The 22,121-nt window shown below is 35.6% G+C and overlaps 1 protein-coding gene across 2 annotated transcripts in view; it reads right to left on the reverse strand.

Moving 5' to 3' along the window:
- Window positions 1-22,121, reverse strand: part of BRWD3 (bromodomain and WD repeat domain containing 3) — a 122,232-nt gene that overhangs the window by 63,099 nt on the left and 37,012 nt on the right. For both annotated transcript variants that reach the window (XM_008588668.1, XM_008588667.1), the window contains exons 7-8: window positions 9,725-9,885; window positions 8,053-8,274 (exon numbers count right to left, since the gene is read on the reverse strand). In XM_008588668.1, the coding sequence (XP_008586890.1) occupies window positions 8,053-8,274; window positions 9,725-9,885 (383 nt within the window). The remainder of the gene's footprint in view (window positions 1-8,052; window positions 8,275-9,724; window positions 9,886-22,121) is intronic.

Genomic DNA, 22,121 nt, shown 5'->3' on the forward strand with positions numbered 1-22,121 from the left:
GCACTCAAAAGATACAGACTGACTGAATGGATTAAAAAGATGGACCCAACAATATGCTGCCATCAAGAGACTCACCTCACCGGTAAAGACACACATAGACTATTGGTGAAAGGATGGAAAAAGACATATCGTGCAAATAGAAATGAAAAACGAGCTGGAGTAGCTATTCTTATATCAGATAAAATAGACTTTAAACCAAAAACAATAAAAAGAGATGAAGAAGGCCACCTTATAATGATAAAAATATCTATCCATCAGGAACACATAACAATCATAAATATATACACACTCAACATTGGAGAAGAGAGATTCATAAAGCAACCACAATTAGATCTAAAGAATGAGATACACAATAACAGCATAATAGCAGCAGACCTGAACACCCCACTCTCAACATTGGACAGATCATCTAGGCAAAAAATTGATAGAGAAACACAAGATCTAAATGACACTTTAGAGCAACTGGACTTGGCAGATATCTACAAAACATTCCATCCAACAACCTCAGAATATTCATTCTTCTCATCAGCACATGGAACATTCTCCAGGATAGACCACATGCTATGTCACAAATCAAGTCTCAACAAATTCAAAAAAACTGGAATTATTCCATGTATTTTTTCAGATTGCAATGGATTAAAATTAGAAATCAATAACTAACAAAACTCTGGAAAACTATACAAACACATGGAAGTGAAACAACATTCTACTTAATGACATATGAGTCCAAGAAGAAATTAAACAGGAAATCAAAAAATTTCTTGAAACGAATGAAAATAATAACACATCATATCAAAACCTGTGGGATACAGCAAAAGCAGTATTAAGGGGGGAATTTATCGCATTAAATGCTTACTTCAGAAGAATGGAAAGATGGCAAATAAACAACCTGAACTTCACATTAAAGAACCAGAAAAACAAGAACAGTCCAAACCCAAAGTTAGTAGACAGAAATAATTAAGATCAGAGCAGAACTAAATGAAATAGAAACCCAAAAAATGGTACAAAAGATAAATGAAACAAAAAGTTGGTTTTTTGAAAAAGATAGATAAAATTGAAAAACCTTAAGCAATGCTGAGAAAAGAAGACCCAAATAGCAATAATTAGAAATGAGAAAGCTGATATTACAACTGATACCTCAGAAATAAATGGAATCATTAGAGACTACTATAAACAACTATATGCCAAGAAATTTGAAAATCTGGAGGATATGGTTAAATTTCTGGACACATACAAACTACCAAAACTGAGCCAAGAAGATACAGAAAATCTTAACAGACCAATTACAATAAAAGAGATTGAAGCTGTTATCAGAAGGCTCCCAACAAAGAAAAGCCCAGGACCAGAAGGATTCGCTGCAGAGTTCTACCAAACCTTGAGAGAGAAATTGATGGCAATTCTCTGCAAACTGTTCCAAAAGACTGAAACAGTGGCTATTCTCCTAAACTCATACTATGAGGCAAACATCACCCTCATACCAAAACCAGACAAAGATACATCAAAAAGAGAAAACTACAGGTCAATATCCTTGATGAATATAGATGCAAAAATCCTCATAAAATACCAGCTAACAGAATACAGCAACACATACACAAAATCATACACCATGATCAAGTGGGATTTATCCCAGGGATGCAAGGTTGGTTCAACATACACAAATCAATAAATGTGGTACACCACATCAATAAAAACAAAGACAAAAACCATATGATCATCTCTATAGACACTGAAAAACCGTTTGACAAAATTCAACATTCATTCATGATAAAGACTTTCTACAACTTAGGTATAGATGGAAAGTATCTCAACAAAATTAAAGCCATATATGATAAGCCCACTGCCAATGTCATCTTGAATAAGGAAAAGCTGAAAGTTTTTCCCTTAAGAACAGAAACTAGACAAGGCTGCCCACTCTCACCACTTCTATTCAACACAGGGTTGGAAGTATTAGTGAGAGCAATCAGAGAAGAGAAGGTAATAAAGGGCATCCAGATTGGAAAAGATGAAGTCAAACTGTCCCTGTCTGCAGATGATATGATTCTATATACTGAACAGCCTAAAGCCTCTACAAAAAACTCTTAAAGTTGATAAATGCTTTCAGTAAAGTTGCAGGATACAAAATCAACACACAAAAATCAGTAGCATTTCTATACTCCAACAGTGAACATGCAGAAAAAGAAATCAAGAAAGCTAGCCCATTTACAATAGCCACCAAAAAAAATAAAATACTTAGAAATAAAGTTAACCAAGGATGTGAAAAATCTTTACAAAGAGAACTACAATCCACTGTTGAGAGAAATTAAAGAGGACACAAGGGGAGTTCCAGTCAAGATCATGGAATAGACTGCCCCAGCATCACTCTCTCCCACAAATCAATCAATTCACAACTATAAAAATGTAACATCAGACAAGCTGGGGTGGCTGGAGCTCAGGGGAAGAGGAGGAGAGACCTACGGAGTTTATGAAGGCAGGAAAAACCACAATGAGAGAAAGAAAAAACTGCTCGGAGAGTTTCAGCCAGCGGCTGCTTTCAGGCTGAAGCTGGTAAGCACATGGAACAGGAGCCGGCAGAAGCCACAGCTGTGCCCTTCAGATGGAGTTACTTTGAGGCGGCAAGGTAGAAGAAGGCCTTGGTGGCCCCTAGGACAGCAAGACCAGTAATAGGGTTCCTGTGGGACCCACGCAGGAGCAAGGAGCCTGAACAGCTGAAAAAGGGGAGCCATTCAGAGGCTGATGAGTCATCGCAAGGGACCGTTGCAGGGTCCGTCCCATGAGAAGTGCTTGGAACATGGGCAGTGGGGGAGACGGGCCCATCGGGAGAACACTGGGACACAGGAAGGACAGCTGATCGGCCCCCCAATCAGCACAGGACCACTAAGAGGAGACTGGTTGAGAATGCAGAATTGCATGGGGTACAGTTTGATGAACAAACTCAGGCCCAGATCATAGTTTCTGTACAACCCAGGTGCACTGGGTCTCTGGAGTGCCGGAAATAGCTATAAGGTCAGCCATTAAACCCTGAGCTGCACAAAAAGCCTTCCCTAGGGAAACAGCAGTAAAGCAGCAATTTAGCTCAACCACACAGCTCAAGTACTATTTCCCACGGGAAGTTACCCCATTTTATAAGTAAGCAAAAGACAAACAATTAGTTCCAGCACAGGTATACCACCAGCACCTTAGGGCCCAACCTGGGTCCTGAGGCATAGAGCTGTGGACCAGACCACCCCCACAACCAGGCACATCGCCAGCACCAAGGAGCATGCCAAAAACATCACCTCCACATGGGTGGCTCACCATGGCCACCACAGTAACCATGGCAGCCACAAAAGTGGCTAGAAGTTACAACCACCATGCAGACGGTCTGCCAGCAACTCGAGTGCATTGACACAAGGAAAGTCACCAGCAGAGACCAAGGAAAAGATTGGGCTTTCTCCACAAAGCCCAATCCAGAGTGACAGAAGAAGCAGCTGCTCTATGATAATAGTGGGGGACCAGAACACACCTATCAGCATTTGGCAGATCATCTAGGCAACAAATCAACAGAGTAACCATTACTCTTTCAGAGGGAGAGAAGAAATCTAGGGTTATCAGTGGAGGGAGGGGGGAGATAGAGAGGGATAGGGAGAGATTGGACAAGGGGCATAAAGAATAAGTCCATTTTGTAACAATATACATACTAGTAATATTGATTAGATCAACATATGTCAACACTGAACCCCAAAAACATGAATAATCAATTATGATTCAATTAAAAAAAAAAAAAAAGAGGACACAAGAAGATGGAAAGATATCCCATGCTCTTGGCTCAGAAGAATTAACATTGTGAAAATGGCCATATTAGCCAAAGTGATCTACAGATTCAGTGCAATCCCCATCAAAATTCCAATGACATTTTTCTCACAAATTGAAAAATAGATCCAGACATTTATATGTAATAACAAAAGACCACGCATAGCCAAAGCAATCCTGAGCAAAAAAAAAATAAAGCTGGAGACATAACTCTACTTGAAATTAAAATATACTACAAAGCTATAATAACCAAAACAGCATGGTACTGGCATAAAAACAGACACATGGATCAATGGAATAGAACAGAGAACCGAGAAATCAACACATATACCTACAGCCACCTGATCTTTGACAAAGGCAGCAAGTCTACACACTGAGGAAGAGACTGCCTCTTCAGCAAATGGTGCTGGGAAAACTAGATATTCATATGTAGGAGAATGAAACTAGACCCGTACCTCTCAACATATACCAAAATCAACTCAAAATCGATTAAAGAGTTAAATATACATCCTGAAGCAATAAAACTCCTTAAAGAAGACATAGGGGAAACACTCCAGGAGGTAGGAGTGGGTGCAGACTTCATGAATATGACCCCCAAAGCACGGGCAACCAAAGGAAAAATAAACAAATGGGATTATATCAAACTAAAGAGCTTCTGCACAGCAAAAGAAACAATCAACAGAGTGAAAAGACAACCAACACAGTGGGAGAAAATATTTGCAAAATATACATCTGACAAAGGATTAATATCCAGAATATAGAAGGAACTCAAACAACTTTACAGCAAAAAAACAAGAAACCCAATTAAAAAATGGGCAAAGGAGCTAAACAGGCATTTCTGAAAGGAAGATATATGAATGGCCAACGGACACATGAGAAAATGTTCAACATCACTCAGCATTCGGGAAATGCACATCAAAACCACTTTGAGAGACCATCTCGCTCCAGTTAGGATGGCTAATATCCAAAATACTGAGAATGATAAATTCTGGTGAGGTTGCAGAGAAAAAGGAACTCTCATACACTATTGGTGGAACTGCAAAATGGTGCAGCCTTTATGGAAAATGGCATGGAGGTTCCTCAAACAATTACAGATAGAACTACCATATGACCCAGCTATTCCAGTACCATATGACCCAGAGGAATGGAAATTATCATGCTGAAGGGATACCTGTACTCTCATGTTTATTGCAGCACTATTTACAATGGCCAAGAGTTGGAACCAGCCCAAATGCCCATCATTGGATGAGTGGATAAAGAAAATGTGATATATCTACACAATGGAATACTACTCTGCTATAAAAAAGAATGAAATACTACCATTCACAGCCACATGGATGGACTTAGAGAAAATTATATTAAGTGAAACAAGTCAGACACAGAAAGAGAAATATCACATGTTCTCACTTATTTGTGGGAGCTAAAAATAAATAATAAATAAATATACAAACAAATAAAGTGGGTGGGGGGAAGAAAACACAACAGTCACAACAATTCCTCAAACTTGTTAAGATAAGTGAACAGATATGATGTAGTGAGGGAGGGGATAGGGAAGGGGGAAAGAGGAATCCGTAAAGGGACATGAAAATCAACTATAATGTATATTGAGAAGTTAAAATAAGTAAATAAATTAATAAATAAAAATAATAAATTTCTTCAGTCACAAACGGGGATCTGGTCCATTAATGTACCTTAATTGGATTGTTTTTAAATAAGGAGTAATGGTAGGGATTGTTAATAAAGAACATTTATTTGTGTATTTCTGACATACAATTGAATACATATTTACTGTAGAAAATTTAGGAAATGTAGAAAAACAAAATAAAAGCAACTTATAATTCCACCACTCAGAGGTAACCACTATTAACATTATACCATTTTATCTCAATTTTGTTAAAAAGAATTACAGAAAGAAAGAAAGTGGAAGAATAATACACCATGATGTTAATACAGGCAGTCAATAAGCAAGTAATAAATTACATAGAATACCAAATGGTCATCATCACTATGGACAAAAAATGAAATAGAGAAGGTGAGATACAGAGTTGCTTGGAGGGAAAGGGTACAATTTTAAACTGAGTGGTAAGGTGGTCAGAGAAGGTTTCCCTGAGAAGGTGACATTTGCAAAGCACTTAGAAAGTGAAGAAACAAACCATGTGAATATCCAGAGAACAACATTCCGGAAATAGGAAACAGCAAGAGCAAAGGCAGGAGTGTACTTAGAGTGCTCAACAAAATCAGACAGGAGGAGCTGACCGGTTAGCTCAGTTGGTTAGAGTGTGATGATGATAATACCAAGGTCCAGGTGTACCGGCCAGCTGCCCCACCTTTTCCCCTGCCAAAAAAAGCAGAGAGGCCAGCAGCTAAAGCAGAGTGAGAAAAAGAAACGAGTAATAAGACATGAGAGCAAGCAGGTTGAGAATGTAGGACCTTGCGGGTCCTTGTAAGACCTTAGCTTTAATTCTGAGATTGGAAGCTATTGAGGGTTCTGAGCACACTGACATGATTTAACTTTCATTTTAAAATTACTCTGGCTGCTGGGCAGAGGCTAGACTGTGGCAAGAGAGAGGCAAGGGAAGAAGCAGGAAGATCAGAAGTTTATTTCAATAATCTAGGCCACAGATGATAGTGGCTTAAAACAGGATAGTAATGATGGGAGTTCATGAGAATTTGTCAGATTCTGGATATATTTTGATGGCAGAGCCAACATGATTTACAAGTTAGACATGGGGTATAAAAGAAAAATAAAAGTTAGTGATGACTACCTTAAGCAACTGGAAACATGAAATTGCCATTTGTTTAGATGGGGAAAGCTTTGGGAGGAGTGGATCTGAGGAAGGAAGATGAGATCAATTTTGAACATGTTAAGTTTAATACGCCTAGTAGACATCCATGTGATGATGCCATTTAGGTAGCTGAATAAACAAGTATGGAGCTGAAAAATAGGTCCAAGATGGGGATATAAATTTGAGTCATCAGTCTACAGATAAAATTCAAGGATTTAATAAGATCACTATGGGAAAGAGTGGCCACAGATCTCTAAGGCATGTGAACAAAATGAGAAGGAAAAAAAAAAAAAAAAACCAAGCAAATGAAGCTAGTTTTGCAATGATAAATAGGCTAATTACTCTGAATAGATCAACACACATTGTATACATGTACTGAAATACAACTCTGTACCTCATAACTGTGTACGATCAATGTTTCAATAAAAAAAATTTTTTAAATTGAGTAATCTTACAACGAAACAAAATAAAAACAGTATCATAAACATCTTTTGTTATAATCAAAGGTCATTTTTTAAATATTATATGAGAGTATCTCCAAATTCCAGAAATAATCAGTCAAATACAATAGTGGAAACACAAATAACTAATAATTTCCCAAATCGAACTATAAAATAATTTCAACTGTTCAAAATTTTGACACAAAATTTTTCAAATCCAACATATATTAAACCCAATCCTTGTTAGGTCCCTCAAAACAGGAGATATATTATGTAAATAACATACACAAAAATTGACTGGCATACTTAATTAGCAACTAAATAACAAAGAAAAGTAAATGGGTAATTACTTCCTCCAAAAGCAGTCTCCTTGATCAAAGTGTAAAAGTTTCAGAAGGATTCCTCTGTTTTGCTCTCAACATGAAGGAGAGGACAAAAGATTGGCTTAGTTAGCTTTATTAAAGAGAAGGTCTTTTGGGGTATCCAGGACTTTCACTACCAATATCTGGTAAAAACACTATATGGCCAAGTGTTTAAAATAAGCCAATGTATTTTATGTCAAACATCAAATTGAAAGAAATCTCTGAAACTAAGAATAAAAATTTCCCTAATATTAAACTAAACACAGATACACACATACTAAATCTGACTGACAAGCATCTTGCATTAAATATTAACACAAAGTATGCCAATATTCAAGTTAGAACCTGTTTATATCCTGACTAACAGGTATTAGTGTACTCTTAAGGCATTTACAAGTTTTCTCCCTTCTTCACAAATACAAATGAGATAAATAAGATGTCTCACGATGTCTCACACTGTGTCTGAAAAACTTTTTCAATCATCTTTTTATTTATTTCTAAAGGGAACAGATTTATATGAACTTACAAAAATACCTGTCTGCAAAGCAGGAGCAAAGCCCTTAAGAGAGCATTTTTTTGTTGCCATTCTTTGTGCTATTATACATACAATATAACAAAAAATGAGAATTCCCACCTTTATTACATATATTAGAAGTATCTTATCATTTTTCTTACCTGTATGGAAGTAATGGAAGCTGAATGTCCCTGAAGGACTGCAACAGGTGCACAAGTTCGAAGACACCATACTCTTACAACCTTATCACAGCTGCCTGCGGCAATGAGGGTGTTTTCATAGTTAACAGCCATGTCAGAAATTTCAGCGGAGTGTCCTCGAAGTGTAGCAAGAAGGCGCCCATCATCTGTCGCCCAAATTTTCACCAAACAGTCATCTGAACCCTACAATAATACAAAATGACAGAAGACTTATACTGAAGCAAAAAATTCACCACCCCACCCAAAAAAGAAAAAGGGAGGATTTTATTAAATTGCTTCGAAGCCTTTACACTTTAGACACCTGTCTTCTCATAATATGGATCCAGTAGCAAACATAAATGATGTCCGAATGATAACACTGACAAGGCACTGCCCAGACAATGCATTTGTGAAGAACTCTTCAAAACTACTACTAATCCTGACAACTCAAAATATTTTAAACTCACTTTTAAGTAATTTGGCATTAAGTATTTTTACCATTATTTCTTTCCTTAGGCCTGACAGCCTTCTTTTATTAAATGCTTGAATATTTGCTTTTTCTACAAATACTTCAAAATCTAACCTAAAATCTAAATGCATTTCTCAGTAAACATGAGGCTGTTAATAAAAATCTCTTATTATCTTGAACTTCGAATATTATTCAAATATTATGTTGAACTTCCTATTAAGAATTTCAAAAGAGCTTTAAAAATAGTAAAAAGCAATGCTACTCTAATGTGGTAGATAAATTATTTAATAATTATCTGTTTGTTAAAAGATCATATTCATCATCCTCATTGTGATCATCAACATCTGAATACTTAGGTGATGCATTTACAGTCATGAAGTCATCAATGAAAGAGTCTGTAATGAACTCTAAGAAGTTGTAACTTCTCAAAGTACGAACTACTTCTTTTGTCATAGCATACAAATATAAAAAGAAAATTATGCTTTTACCCACACTTCTTTGTTAACTTAGTACTAAGAAATGAGACTAAGCCTTTTTCTTAGAAATATTTGTGTGCTACAATTTTGTACTTAAAAGCATATAGTATGATTTGGTTAATAAAAACCCAATTTAAAAAGTAACCAATACTTAACACCAAGGTCAAGGGTTCAATCCCTATGACCAGCCACAAAAGCAACAACAAAAAAGAAAAATAAATAAATTTTAAAAATAACCAGTACTAAAATCAAAGAAAGATATACAAAATAATTATAATCATCATTATTAACTGTGTAATTCAACTATTCAACCATAAGGGTGATACAATCATTAATTAAGCAAAACTGGCAGCAATTACACTAAGTGACACATTGGAAAATGCGTTTTAATAAATGTTTGCTAAAATGGAATACAATGAAATTGAGTACACTTGTTTTACATAAATTAACCACTATAGAACATAAGGCTTTTTGAATTTTTAATTATAAATTAATTTTAAATTAAATTTCCCAAAAGATGGTAGATATTATAGTTCACCCATTTACTTATACAAAATGAGAAAAAATTTTCAATTTCCACTCATCTTTTCTGGCATTCATATGTCCAAAAAGGATGAATTGCTTACAAAGCATAAAGCAATGCTATGAAGTCTAGCTTCTATTGTTGTAAATCCATTAAATGTTACCGTATCATAAATTTTAAACTCACTGTAAAAATTCTTCTCCCACTTCGGTCAAATGCTACGCAGTAGACAGATGACAAGTGCCCCAGAATTCTCTTATGCATCTTAATGTGCTGGTAAGCAGATGAAGGGAAAATATGGCTGAAGCGACTACATCCGGTTAATTGCCTGGCAGAGGTGATATTCACTGAAAAAAATAAGAAATTCACTTCTTAAAACCTAAAAGTAAAACCTACTTCATGAAATTAAGTTACAAATATTAAGACAAGACAAAACAAGATGCACACACCACAGCAATTCTACCTTTTGAGCCTAAATTCCCTTACACATTTCATGATTTTATGAACTCAAGTTGACCACAATGAAGCACTAATATAACACTCTTCTGTTAAATCTCAAGAGTCTGATATTCTGTTTAGCTTACTGTGGTTTCTCAAGCAGATTCCCATTTTGCCTTTTTTAGTACACTATAGTCAAAGTCACTGTCACTTTAAATATATAGGTAAATCTTTCTACAGGATGAAAGCATTTTAGAATTAAAAACTATATTTGATTAAATATATACACCTTAAAAATTATACAGGGAAACTGATGAACTTCTGTCCTATCTCCTCACACCTATCCAACCTGTATACAACTGCCCCTAAAAATTCAAGAATAATAAGAGACCTATACAGTGAAAATAGAAGGGAAGCTATGATAACACGTAAGTTTTTAAGTAGCAAACAATCCTTTCTAAATGTGTCTATGGGTTCTACCTTTTTTGGTTTCTGAATCTGGAAGCTCTCCCTCAGGTCACCAATGAACTTTGGAAGGTTCATGTCCTATGAGGTCATTTTAGATCCTGTCTCATTTTGTTTGTTTTGCCTTGTTCTTAATTTTTTCTTAAAAAAAAAAAAAAAAAAAAAAAACAAGGCGGAAAAAGCATTTCAGTATCTTTCTCATAGCTATGTGAATTTGGGCTAGGCACTTCACTACGCTGAGCCTTAGTTTCATCATCTGTCAAATGGGAATAATAGGACCTACCTCATAGGATTGTTGGAGAATGAAATAATAACACATGTGAAGTGTTTAATACTTGTATAGTACCTAACACACTAAAAAAAAAAAGCAAGGCAGAAAAAGCATAAGTCTACACAACTCTCCTCCAAATACCATCTGGCTTCTGCTCATTTCCAAGACGGAGATCTTGATCCCCAGGTAGATTTACAACCACCTGCTCACCCTGTAGAACTCTTCATCTTCCTTTATACACTGAAAATACTTAACACCACACACATTCTATTTTAATGAAAACATAGGGTCTCTATAAGTTCAAAGTCACCTTTAGGTAACATGACATTTTACCGCACTGCATAAATAATATAGTACAAGTGATAATAGTTTTATGTTTAAGTAAGGCAAATTAACGCAAGAACTGGGTTCTAGCTAGATTAGTACAATTAGAACCATGCCACAATCAAAAGAATGAAACCTTTCAAAGTCTCACAATCTTAAGAGCAATGAAGTCTTTCTTTCAGGCAAAGGTAGATCCACTGGCCATTTTAAACTGACAAAATGACAAAAAATGAATGAGCAAAATCAGCAAAACTTTGAATGCAAATCATAATAACAAATTAGAGATCTGAGTATTTATGGCACACTGCAAGATGCTGAGTAAATAATGGTAGGAAATGCATTAGCATCAGTACCAGGTAAGAGGACTCCTTTTTGGCACCTGCTCCGCACTCCAACTATTGGAAATTTCCACAGCTCTAGGATGAGAAGAGCAGGCACCCTAACTTTGAGACTTTCCTTCTCTAGTCAAATATTTCTTACTGCTCTGAGTTCCTTGAAACAATCAACCATTACTTCTTTGCTTTGATGTTACTTTAAGTCAGGGTTTCTCAACTTCAGAACTATTGACACTTTGGGCTGGATGATTCCTTGTTGTGGGGGAGGCTGTCTGTACATTGTGGGGTGTTTAGCAGCATCCCTGGCCTCTACACACTAGATGCTAGTGGCACCCCCAGCACGAAGTTGTGACAAGCAAAAATATCTACAGACGTCGCCAAAGGTACCCTGGGAAAAAAAGTGCCCCAGTTGAAAATCACTGTTTCAGGTATAAAAACAAAAGAAAACATCATCAACAGGAAGGAAAACAAAAGCAAAAACAGAAAAGCAACTTTGAGAAGGGGAGCAGAAGGAGATTGAGACAAAGTCAGTCCATGAATGCAGGATATCTTTCCATTTATTTGTTACTGTTCCATTTCTATCACCAATGTTTTATAGTTTTCAGCTTACAAATCTTTCATCTTCTTGGTTAAATTTACTCCTAAGTATTTTCTTTTCTTTTCTTTCTTTTTTTGGATGCTATTGTAAACATGACTGATTTCTTAATTTCTCAGATAGTTCATTGTTAGTGTATAGAAACACTACTGATTTTTATATGTTGATTTTGTAACCTGTAACTTTACTAAATTTATCAGTTCTAACATTTTTTGGTAAGTCTTTAGAGTTTTTTCTATATATAAGATCATGTCATCGGCAAACAGACACAATTTCACTTCTTCCTCTCCTATAAGAATGCCTTTTATTTCTTTTTCAGCCTAATCGCTCTAGCTAGGACCTCTGGTGATATGCTGAATAGAAATGGCAAGAGTGGGCATCCTTGTCTTGTTCCTGATCTTAAAGGAAAAGCTTTAAACTTTTCCCCACTCAGTATAATATCAGCTGTGGGCTTGTCATATGTGGGCCTTGATTGTGTTGAGGTACATTCCTTCTATACCTATTTTGTTGAGAGATTTTATCATGAAAGGATGTTGAGTTTTGTCAAATGCTTTTTCTGTATCTATTGAGATGATAAAATGGTTTTCTTCATTTTGTTAATATGGTGTATCACATTTATTGGGTACACATGTTGAGCCATCCTTGCATCTCTGGGATCAATCCCACTTGGTCATGGTGAATGATCTTTCTAATGTGTTCTTGAATTCAGTTTGCTAGCATTTTTTTTGAGAATTTTTGCATCTATGGTCATCAAGGATATTGGCCTGTGGTTTCATCTCTTGTAGTAGTATCCTTGTCTGGCTTTGTTATCATGGTAATGCTGGCTTCGTAAATTGAGTTTGGAAGTATTCCCTCCTCTTCAATTTTTTGGAAGAGCTTGAGGAGGATTGATATTAGCTCTGCTTTAAATGTTTGGTAGAATTCAGCAGTGAAACTATTAGGTGCTGAGCTTTTCCTTGAGGGGAGACTTTTTATTTTTTTTAATTTTTATTTTTAAAAGATGACCGGTAAGGGGATCTTAACCCTTGACTTGGTGTTGTCAGCACCACGCTCACCCAGTGAGCAAACCGGCCATCCCTATATGGGATCCGAACCCGTGGCCTTGGTGTTATTTGCACCGCACTCTCCTGAGTGAGCCACAGGCCGGTCCCAGGGAGACTTTTTATTACTGATTCAATCTTGTTACTCCTTACTGGTCTGTTCAGATTTTGTATTTCTTCCTGATTCAGTCTTGGTAGGTTGAATGTTTCTAGGAATTCCTCCATTTCTTCCAGGATGTCCAATTTGTTGTTGTATAGTTGATCACAATAGTCTCTTATGATCCTTTTTATTTCTGTGGTATCAGTTATACTGTCTCCTCTTTCATTTCTGGTTTATTTAATTTTTCTCTTTTGTTCTTTGTTAGTCTAGCTAAAGATTTGTCAATTTTGCTTATCTTTTCAAAAAACTAACTTCTTTTAAAATTATCTTTGGGGCCGGCCTGGTGGCGCACTGGATAGTGCGCCGCTTGGGAAGCGCGGTGGCGCTCCCGCCCGAGGGTTAGGATCCCACATACAGACCGGTTCCCGCTCACTGGCTGAGCGAGGCGCGGGAGCAACCCCGAGGCTTGCAATCCCGTTGCCGGTCCCCGGTCCGGTACGGGGGCAACACTGAGGGTTGCGATCCGTTGCCGGACACGGAAAAAAGACAAAAAAAAAAAAAAGTTGCGATCCGATGCCGGACACGGAAAAAGACAAAAAAAATAAATAAATAAAAAAAATAAAATTATCTTTGAAAAGTTTTTAAATTTTTATTATTTATTATTAGCATATTACTACAAATCGTGATTTTTCTTTATGCCTTTACCCAATGGTTTGTTCATCTTCTCTATTGTTTTTTTGAATCTATTTTGTTCATTTCTGCTCTGATTTATATTTTCTTCCTTCTGCTAAGTGTGGCCTTACTTTGTTCTCATTTTTCTAGTACCTAGAGGTACAATGTTAAGTTGTTTATTTCATATCTTCTTTTTGATGTAAGTGTGTATTGCTATAACACTCTTAGGACTGCTTTTGCTGCATCCCATAACTTTTGGTTATGTTGTATTTCCATTTTCATTTTTCTAAAGATATTTTTTAATTTCAATTTTTAATTTCTTCTTTGATCCACTGATTGTTGAGGGGCATGTTGTTGAACTGCCACATATTTGTGAGTTCTACAAGATTCCTCCTGTTCTTGATTTCTAGTTTCGTGACACTGTGATCAGAGAAGATACTTGATATGATGTCAGTCTTCTTAAACTTGTTAAGACTTGTTTTGTGGACTAACATATGATCTATCCTGGAGATTGTTCCATGCGTACTTGAGTAGAATGTGTATTCTGTTGCTGTTGGATGGAATATTTTACAAATACTTGTTAGGTCCAATTGGTCTAAAATGTGGTTCAAGTCAAACGTTTCCTAAATGATTTTTCTATCTAGACAATCTGTACAATGTTGGAAGTAGGCTATTAAAGTCTCCTACTATTATGTTATTACAGTCTCTCTCTCCCTTCAGAACTCTTAACATTTGCTTTATGTATTTAGGTGTTTGATGTTGAGTACATATATATTTATAATTGTTACAGTTTCTTGATGAATTGGCACCTTTATCATTATATAATGACCTTCTTCATCTCTTTTTATAATTTTTGACTTAAGGTCTATTTTGTCTGATATATATATATAGCTATCCCCATTCCTTTTCAGTTTGATATACATGGAATATCTTTTTCCATCCCTTCACTTTCAATCTATGTGTGTCTTTAGAGGTAAAGTGAGTCTTCTGCAGGCAGCATATGGTTGGGTCTTTTTTTTTTTTTATCCATTCAGCCACTCAATGTCGGTAATGTCCATACTACCCAAAGTGATCTACAGATCCAATGCAATCCCTATTAAAATTCCAATGACATTTTTTACAAAAATAGAAATGAAACCAACTGCTTTGTGTTAAAGGTATGGCAAATTTTTAAAATTTCACTTAATACTCTTAACAATACATTTTTTGAACTTCAGTTTTCTATTAGATTCTTCCTAGTTATCACTTGACAGCTATTCCAAAAAAGTCTAATATAAGGTATGTTGTTTATTGCCAAATGTTCCTTCTCCCAACTAAACTATTTTTTATTTATTCATCCAGCACCTGAGATAATATCTATACATTTTTCTCAGTCATTTAGTAATGTAAACAGGCCTTAGGCTCTATAATTAAGGAATTCTGTCAACACTCTCTTTTGCATATATTCTCCATTTAGCCATTATATTCAATACTGCTGGTTCTTGCTTTACTCACACAGCTACAAAGCACTTAAAAGGAACATTTTCCCCAAATTTTAATGGCTGATAATTGACTATAAAGATACAATTAAAATGGGTTTACTTTTGACTAACTCTTGCGTATTTTTCTAGGAAGAAGTGGATCGCATTCTTCTAGCATGAATATCACAGAGCTCCTTTGGGGGAGGGAATGCTCAAAGTGGTTTTTCCTTTTCTCAAAAGCAACAATAGGGCTGGCTGGTTAGTTCAGCTGGTTAGAGAGAGCAGTGTTATAACACCAAGGTCAAGGGTTCAGATCCCTGTACTGGATAGCAACAACAACAAAAAAAGCAACAATAAAAAAGGGACACACATACACCTATTACTGTGCTGTATCGGAATGTCTCTATCTAATGCACTATTTGAGTGAATTATTTCTTCTTACTTGTATTATGATCATAATGAAAGTTTACAGGTGAGCAACTTAACTTTCACCATAACAAAGTAGAATGAAGTATTAATATGAGAAACAACTACAAATAAATAACAAAAATCCTTGCACTCTTATGCCTGATATATTCACTGTAATGACATAATTACATTCCCACTGTTCAGCCTTTAAAATATACAGTACTTCAAAGTTATGCAATAAGTTTAGTATATACAATTAATTACCTTCATTGATTACTTATTTCAAAAGCACCATAAAGGTTAAGCGATGTTATCCCAGCCTCCATTTACTATGAAATTTAGCCCATGTCACAAAAGTAAAATGGCAGTATAGCTCCAAAAACTCTGGTTAAAACAGTGCAACTAATCAACATAATTTTAGTCAGAAAAAATGTCTGCATCTTCACTGACTGTTAAGGGTTTGCTACTTTTGAAAAATAATACACTACAGTTATGACTCCTTTCTATTAGGGGAGCTGAGATGATTACGGTCAGGTTTCAACCATTGACTATTGAACATTTTCTCTTGAATGGTGGTGTGAACTGTCAATTCTGTCTTAAAATATTTGAAGAACTTTCCTTTTGAGATAAACATTTCTTTGTACTTAACAATACTGAAAAAGTCAACTAGTAGATAAATTAGTCAAATATAGATATGTACAGAATGTATTTAAATACAAAATTCTATTCAGAATCCACTATCTCCTCAATAGTTCTATTTAAAATTTTGTAGGATAAGCTTCTAAACTGTCCTCTAACAAAAGACAAAATGAACGAACTCAGTGAAAGACCGTAATTCTTAAATACTCAAGTAAGAACAGGATAATGGATTTACTGTATGTAGTTTACAAATTTATAAAGTCATAGACATCCATAACAGCTATCAATGTACTTATTGCTTTCTTTAAAACCTAATGTTGGTTGACAACCTACTATGAGCTGAGGCACTGTGACAGACCCTAGAGACAGAGCTTATAAACAAGTCAATCAAGAAGGCAGTAAATTCCCTGCCTTCACGGAATTTACATCCTACTATGCAAAGCATGTATCACTTTCCAATTTCAGGAATGAGTAAGATACTTCAATAGGGGAAAAGTGATCTACAGAAATATATACAACTCCCTCCCTTACCTGATTATACAACATATATATGTATCAAAGCATCAGATTGTACCCCATAAGTATGTATAATTACAATGTGTTAACTAAATTTTTAAAAAATATATATTTACAATAAAAATAAATTTAAAAAATACAACTCTCAAAATGTGTTTTTCTAATAAGCATTGCAGGTGACGCTGATACTCTGCCAAGTTTAGGAACCACCAATTCTAGTCCAAACTCCCTCCCCCCAAAATTATCCTTTTATAACATATCTCGCAGATTGCCATTCAGCCTCCACCTCAACGCTTCTAGTAGAGAGGTTATTACTTCTCAAGAATGAGCAATTTATATGTTGAGCTGCTTTAATTTGGGGGAGATTCTACCTTTAATTGAACTCAATCTCCCTCCCTGCAGCTTCCAGAAAATCATCGCGTTTCTACCCTTGAGAGTTATAGTAAAAAAGAAAAAAGTCAAATCCCTTTATTACCCAGTAACCCATGAAAAATTTAAAAGTAACTGTCATTTGCATCTTAAGTCTTCTTTCAACATGTGAGGTACCCTCTACATTACTCACAGGCATAATTTATAAATACCTCTCTTTCCTATCATCCCCTCAAGAAAAAAAACTCTTTCACTATAAATACTATTGTGGTTGCTTTCTTCTGGGAATTCTCTAGTTCATCAACGTCTGATCATCTGAAAATAGCAAGAACTGATAGATAGGAAGAATAAGTTCTGGTGCTCTAGGATGACTATAGCTAATAATGTTGTATTGTATATTTCAAGATAGCCAGAAAAGAGGATCTTGAATATTATAACCACAAGGAAATGATAAATGTTTAGGTGATAGTAGATATGCTAACTATTCTGATTGGGTCATTATACAATATATGTATGTATTGAAACAACAAACAGTACTCCATAAAAATGTAGAATTAAGAAAATAAATAAATGAAAATATAAAATAACAAGAACTTAGCAAAATATTCCAGTGATCGAATCAGCACAGAGTACAGTGGATTATTTCCCTTCATTAGGAAACTACACTTCTATGAATGCAGCTCAAGATTGCAAAGACTGCATTAAGTTTCTAAAAATGGCTGCTTTAGGGCCGGCCTGTGGTTCACTCGGGAGAGTGCAGTGCTGATAACACCAAGGCCACGGGTTCGGATCCCTATATAGGGATGGCCGGTTGCTCACAGCAGAGAGCGTGGTGCTGATAACACCAAGTCAAGGGCTGAGATACCCTTACCGGTCATCTTTTAAGAAAAAAATAAAAATAAAAATAAAAATGGCTGCTTTATAGTATCTAGTTATCAGACTAAAAAGGAAATAAAGTTAGTTATGACTCTTTCTTAATAAAGATATGTAAGTTTCCTAGTGATTACCTCTTTCTTAAAGTACATAAACCACCTACTGAATAAAACTACCTAAAATTTTGTCTCAGGTTAGAGAAAGTTAAGTTCACCAATCTGTAATTCCTGGAATCTATCCTTTGTTCCCTTTTGTAACTTGCCCACTGAGTTATTTCCATTTCTCATGTGCACTTTGATTTCACAAAGAATATCTGCCAATGAACACTATTTCAGTATACCAGGCTTTAATTCATTTGGGACTCTTAAAGCAGCTAGGTACTAATGTACATTGGGTTTTATTTTCTTTAACCATGCTCCCTCTATCCTTTCCAATTTATAGATCATTCTCTTTGGTAGAGAAAACTAAAGCAAAATATGATTATCTCCAGCTCTTACATTTTACTATGAATATTATACCATCTATTCCCATATAATATGGGTTCTTTCCCCATATGCTAATTAGAACTTTACAGGTCCTTCTGGGTATTACTATCTGGGTTGAACCATATGAAATTGCTAATATTCGACCATTCTCTACATACAAAACTAGTAATTTCACATGGCTTAACATAATAGCTATAATTGGAGTGTTAAGGGGAAGGGAAGTATCAAGCATCAGTTTGATCTGGGTATCCCGCTTTTTAATTTTTCCATTAGGAAAGCATTATCCATACTGTCCAGTCTGTAGTATAATCCCATCTAGATTTTTCATTCTTTTTATCCCTATCCACTGTTTTTCACAGTATAGCCACATTTTGGTCTGTGAATTTCTAAATACACTTAACATGCACTGCTACTCGTCACCTTCCTCTTAGACCTATTTGTTTAGGCCCAAGTATAGCTACTCTTACCACATCTTAAGAACCGATCCCATGTCAAGTTTGTATGTCTCTTTTTTTTTTTTTTTTTTTTTAAAAAAAAAAAAAGATGACCAGTAAGGGGATCTCAATTATTACCCAGTAACCCATGAAAAATGACGATCATTAGTCCTCAAGATTACTGATTTCCACTTTTTTTTTTTTTTTTTTTAAAGATGCCCGGTAAGGGGATCTCAACCCTTGGCCTGGTGTTGTCAGCACCACGCTCAGCCAGTGAGCAAACCGGCCATCCCTATATAGGATCCGAACCCGTGGCCTTGGTGTTATCAGCACCGCACTCTACCGAGTGAGCCACGGGCTGGCCTGAGTTTGTATGTCTCTTTATGCTAAAGTTTCTAGTTCACTTTGTTACGTTATACCTAATATTTATAAATATTCTGCCCAACCCTTAATGTTTTCTCTTGTGAATTACTGATCACTTCTTCCTTTGTGGATCTTTTTTCTGTGTTACATCTGCTATCCTTAATCATAGCGTTTTTTTAAAAAATGGGGTATTTTTACAAGTATCCCAAACAGCAAAATTAACTTATTGTGGTTTAATTTCTTGTGCTTTTCAGCATCAATTCTAAATGCTAATGAACAGTAAAAGGGAGAGAGTTAAAGGTCACAGATATCCCATAAAAAGCCACTAATTATATCAAGAACAGATTAAAGAATCAATTAAAACTGCAAAAAATTCAGATAAAAGTTTTCCTGAAGTGGGTCAATTTTTTTACTAACATTTTAAAATGGTATTGAATTAGATTTAGAAATTAAGATACTGACTGGCTGAAAAGAGGCACAAAAAAAATGACAATTTGAAGTGCATGATAGTGCAATGTGCACAGTAGATGTTAATATGCCATTTCACATATTCAAATTCCTTTTGTTTCAAAATTACAATACGGGATATTGTAACCCAAACTAACAAAGTTCAAACCAGACTGTGACTTTCTTCATGTAGTCTGCAATAACAGCTATGCTTTCCTTACTCTGCGGCATCCTGAATTTATCAAAGAAAGCAATCATATCCTTACTTTACTCCTTTCTTCAATGTCCTTTCCATTAGCAATCCATCCCGTTATTTTATGGAAAAAAATTACCAATAACCTGTTAAAATCCTACTATTAGAAAAAAGTAGGGGCCGGCCCGGTGGTGCACTGCTACACTGCGCCACTTGGGAGCGCAGCGGCGCTCCTGCCGAGGGTTCGGATCCCACATACAGACCGGCCGCTCACTGGCTGAGCGAGGTGCAGGCGCAACACCGAGGGTTGCGATCCTGTTGCCAGTCCCGGTCCGGTACGGGCGTGACACTGAGGGTTGCGATCCGTTGCCGGTCACGAAAAAAGACAAAAAGGAAAAAAAAAAAGAAAAAAGAAAAAAGTATACCTATTTTAGAACAAGATGTACTAATTTACTATCTTGACTTGAAAGCTTACTACCAGACTCTCAAATATTAATAGGTAATTTAAAAAAACTAAAAAGAAAGAATCTAAATAACAATAAATCCAAATTAAGGATTTATTAAGGATTTATTTATTTGTACTAAGATTACATCAACTTATTCCTACAACGGTTCAAGACCACAGTCCTGTTCTCCTAAATTCAATCATATCAAAACACCTAGGTGAATAAGCAAGAATAGAAAGATCACTGCAAATGCATAACTTCTGTGAAAAACACCTCAAAGCACATTCCCTTCTATTATCTTCATATATGAAAGATAGAACATTATTAGACCAAAAAAGGCTCAGGAAGCCTATGCTGAAACATACTGAAGCAATTATACAATAGGTAGAGAGGAAAAAAATTGGAAAGTATTGAATAATTTAAATATTGAGGAAAGTTAAAAAGTGGTAACAGATATAAAACATTAGTCAATTTACAGTAAATTTAAGGTTTATATTTTATATATTTAAAAAGAAAAATTTGAATTACATTTCTTAAGTATCTTAAGAGTTCTCCTAGTCTATTTGTTAATCTATCCAAAAATGATTCCATCCTGGAATTCAAATGAGAATTTCTTTAAAATCTCACATTCTTCATCATTTCTTATGGGACACAACTATCAATAGCAGAATCCAAATTTAAAGAGCAGTAGAAAGGCCCTTTTTTGTAGAAAGCATAGATTCAAATAAGCATTTGACTCGACCACATGAAGAACCACTTACCCACAGGTAAAATTAGGAATTTAATATTTTTACTCATTTTCTATGTCATTCTTAAGAAATTTTCATTGGGATTTACATGTAAAATGTAAATGAGTTTTGTGCTCTTTAATTCTAGAGATAGGAAACGCCAGAGACAGGAAATCCGGCTGACTTTGGCAATAAGTAAATGCAAACCAACATTAGTGAAGATTCTGAGAAGCTAATCACCATTTCTGAGGCCCCAGGAAGTAGTCTACAAGCAACTATGTCTTGCCTCTCTCTTTGAACTAGTATCTCTTACAGAATTGTGCTAGAGTTTGAAGGAACTTTAAAGATTAGTATTGAGTTCAACCCCTTTCATTTTTCATATATCAAAACTAAGATCCAGGTCGGTGAAGCAAGTTTTCCAAAGTCATAAAAGTGATAAGTGACAAAGAAGGGGTGCAAACTTGGGTCCAATGTTCTTTTTCAAATACCACAGCTGCCTCTCAATGCTTTATGTTTAAGTAGATCAGCCATGCTTACCTCCAATCAAATGAAAGATATTAATGGATCTAAAACAATGAACTCTCCCCCTCATTTTTCTGGATGCCAAGTCCCTACTCAATACCAGGAGATAAAACATGGGGGCATTTGCATTTCCCGGATGCTGAGTGATGTTGAGCATTTTTTCATATGACTGTTGGCCGATTGTATATCTTCTTTAGAGAAATGCCTGCTTAGCTCTTTTGCCCATTTTTTGATTGGGTTGCTTGTTTTTTTCTTGTAAAGTTGTTTGAGTTCTTTATATATTCTGGATATTAGTCCTTTGTCAGATGTGTATTTTGCAAATATTTTCTCCCACTCTGTTGGCTGTCTTTTAGCTCTGTTAATTGTTTCTTTTGCTGTGCAAAAGCTATTTAGTTTGATATAGTCCCATTTGTTAATTTTTCCTTTGGTTGCCCATACTATGTCTGAATTTTAAATTATA

Source organism: Galeopterus variegatus, unplaced genomic scaffold, assembly GCF_000696425.1.
Source record: "Galeopterus variegatus unplaced genomic scaffold, G_variegatus-3.0.2 Scaffold4949, whole genome shotgun sequence".
Classification (NCBI taxonomy): Eukaryota; Metazoa; Chordata; class Mammalia; order Dermoptera; family Cynocephalidae; genus Galeopterus; species Galeopterus variegatus.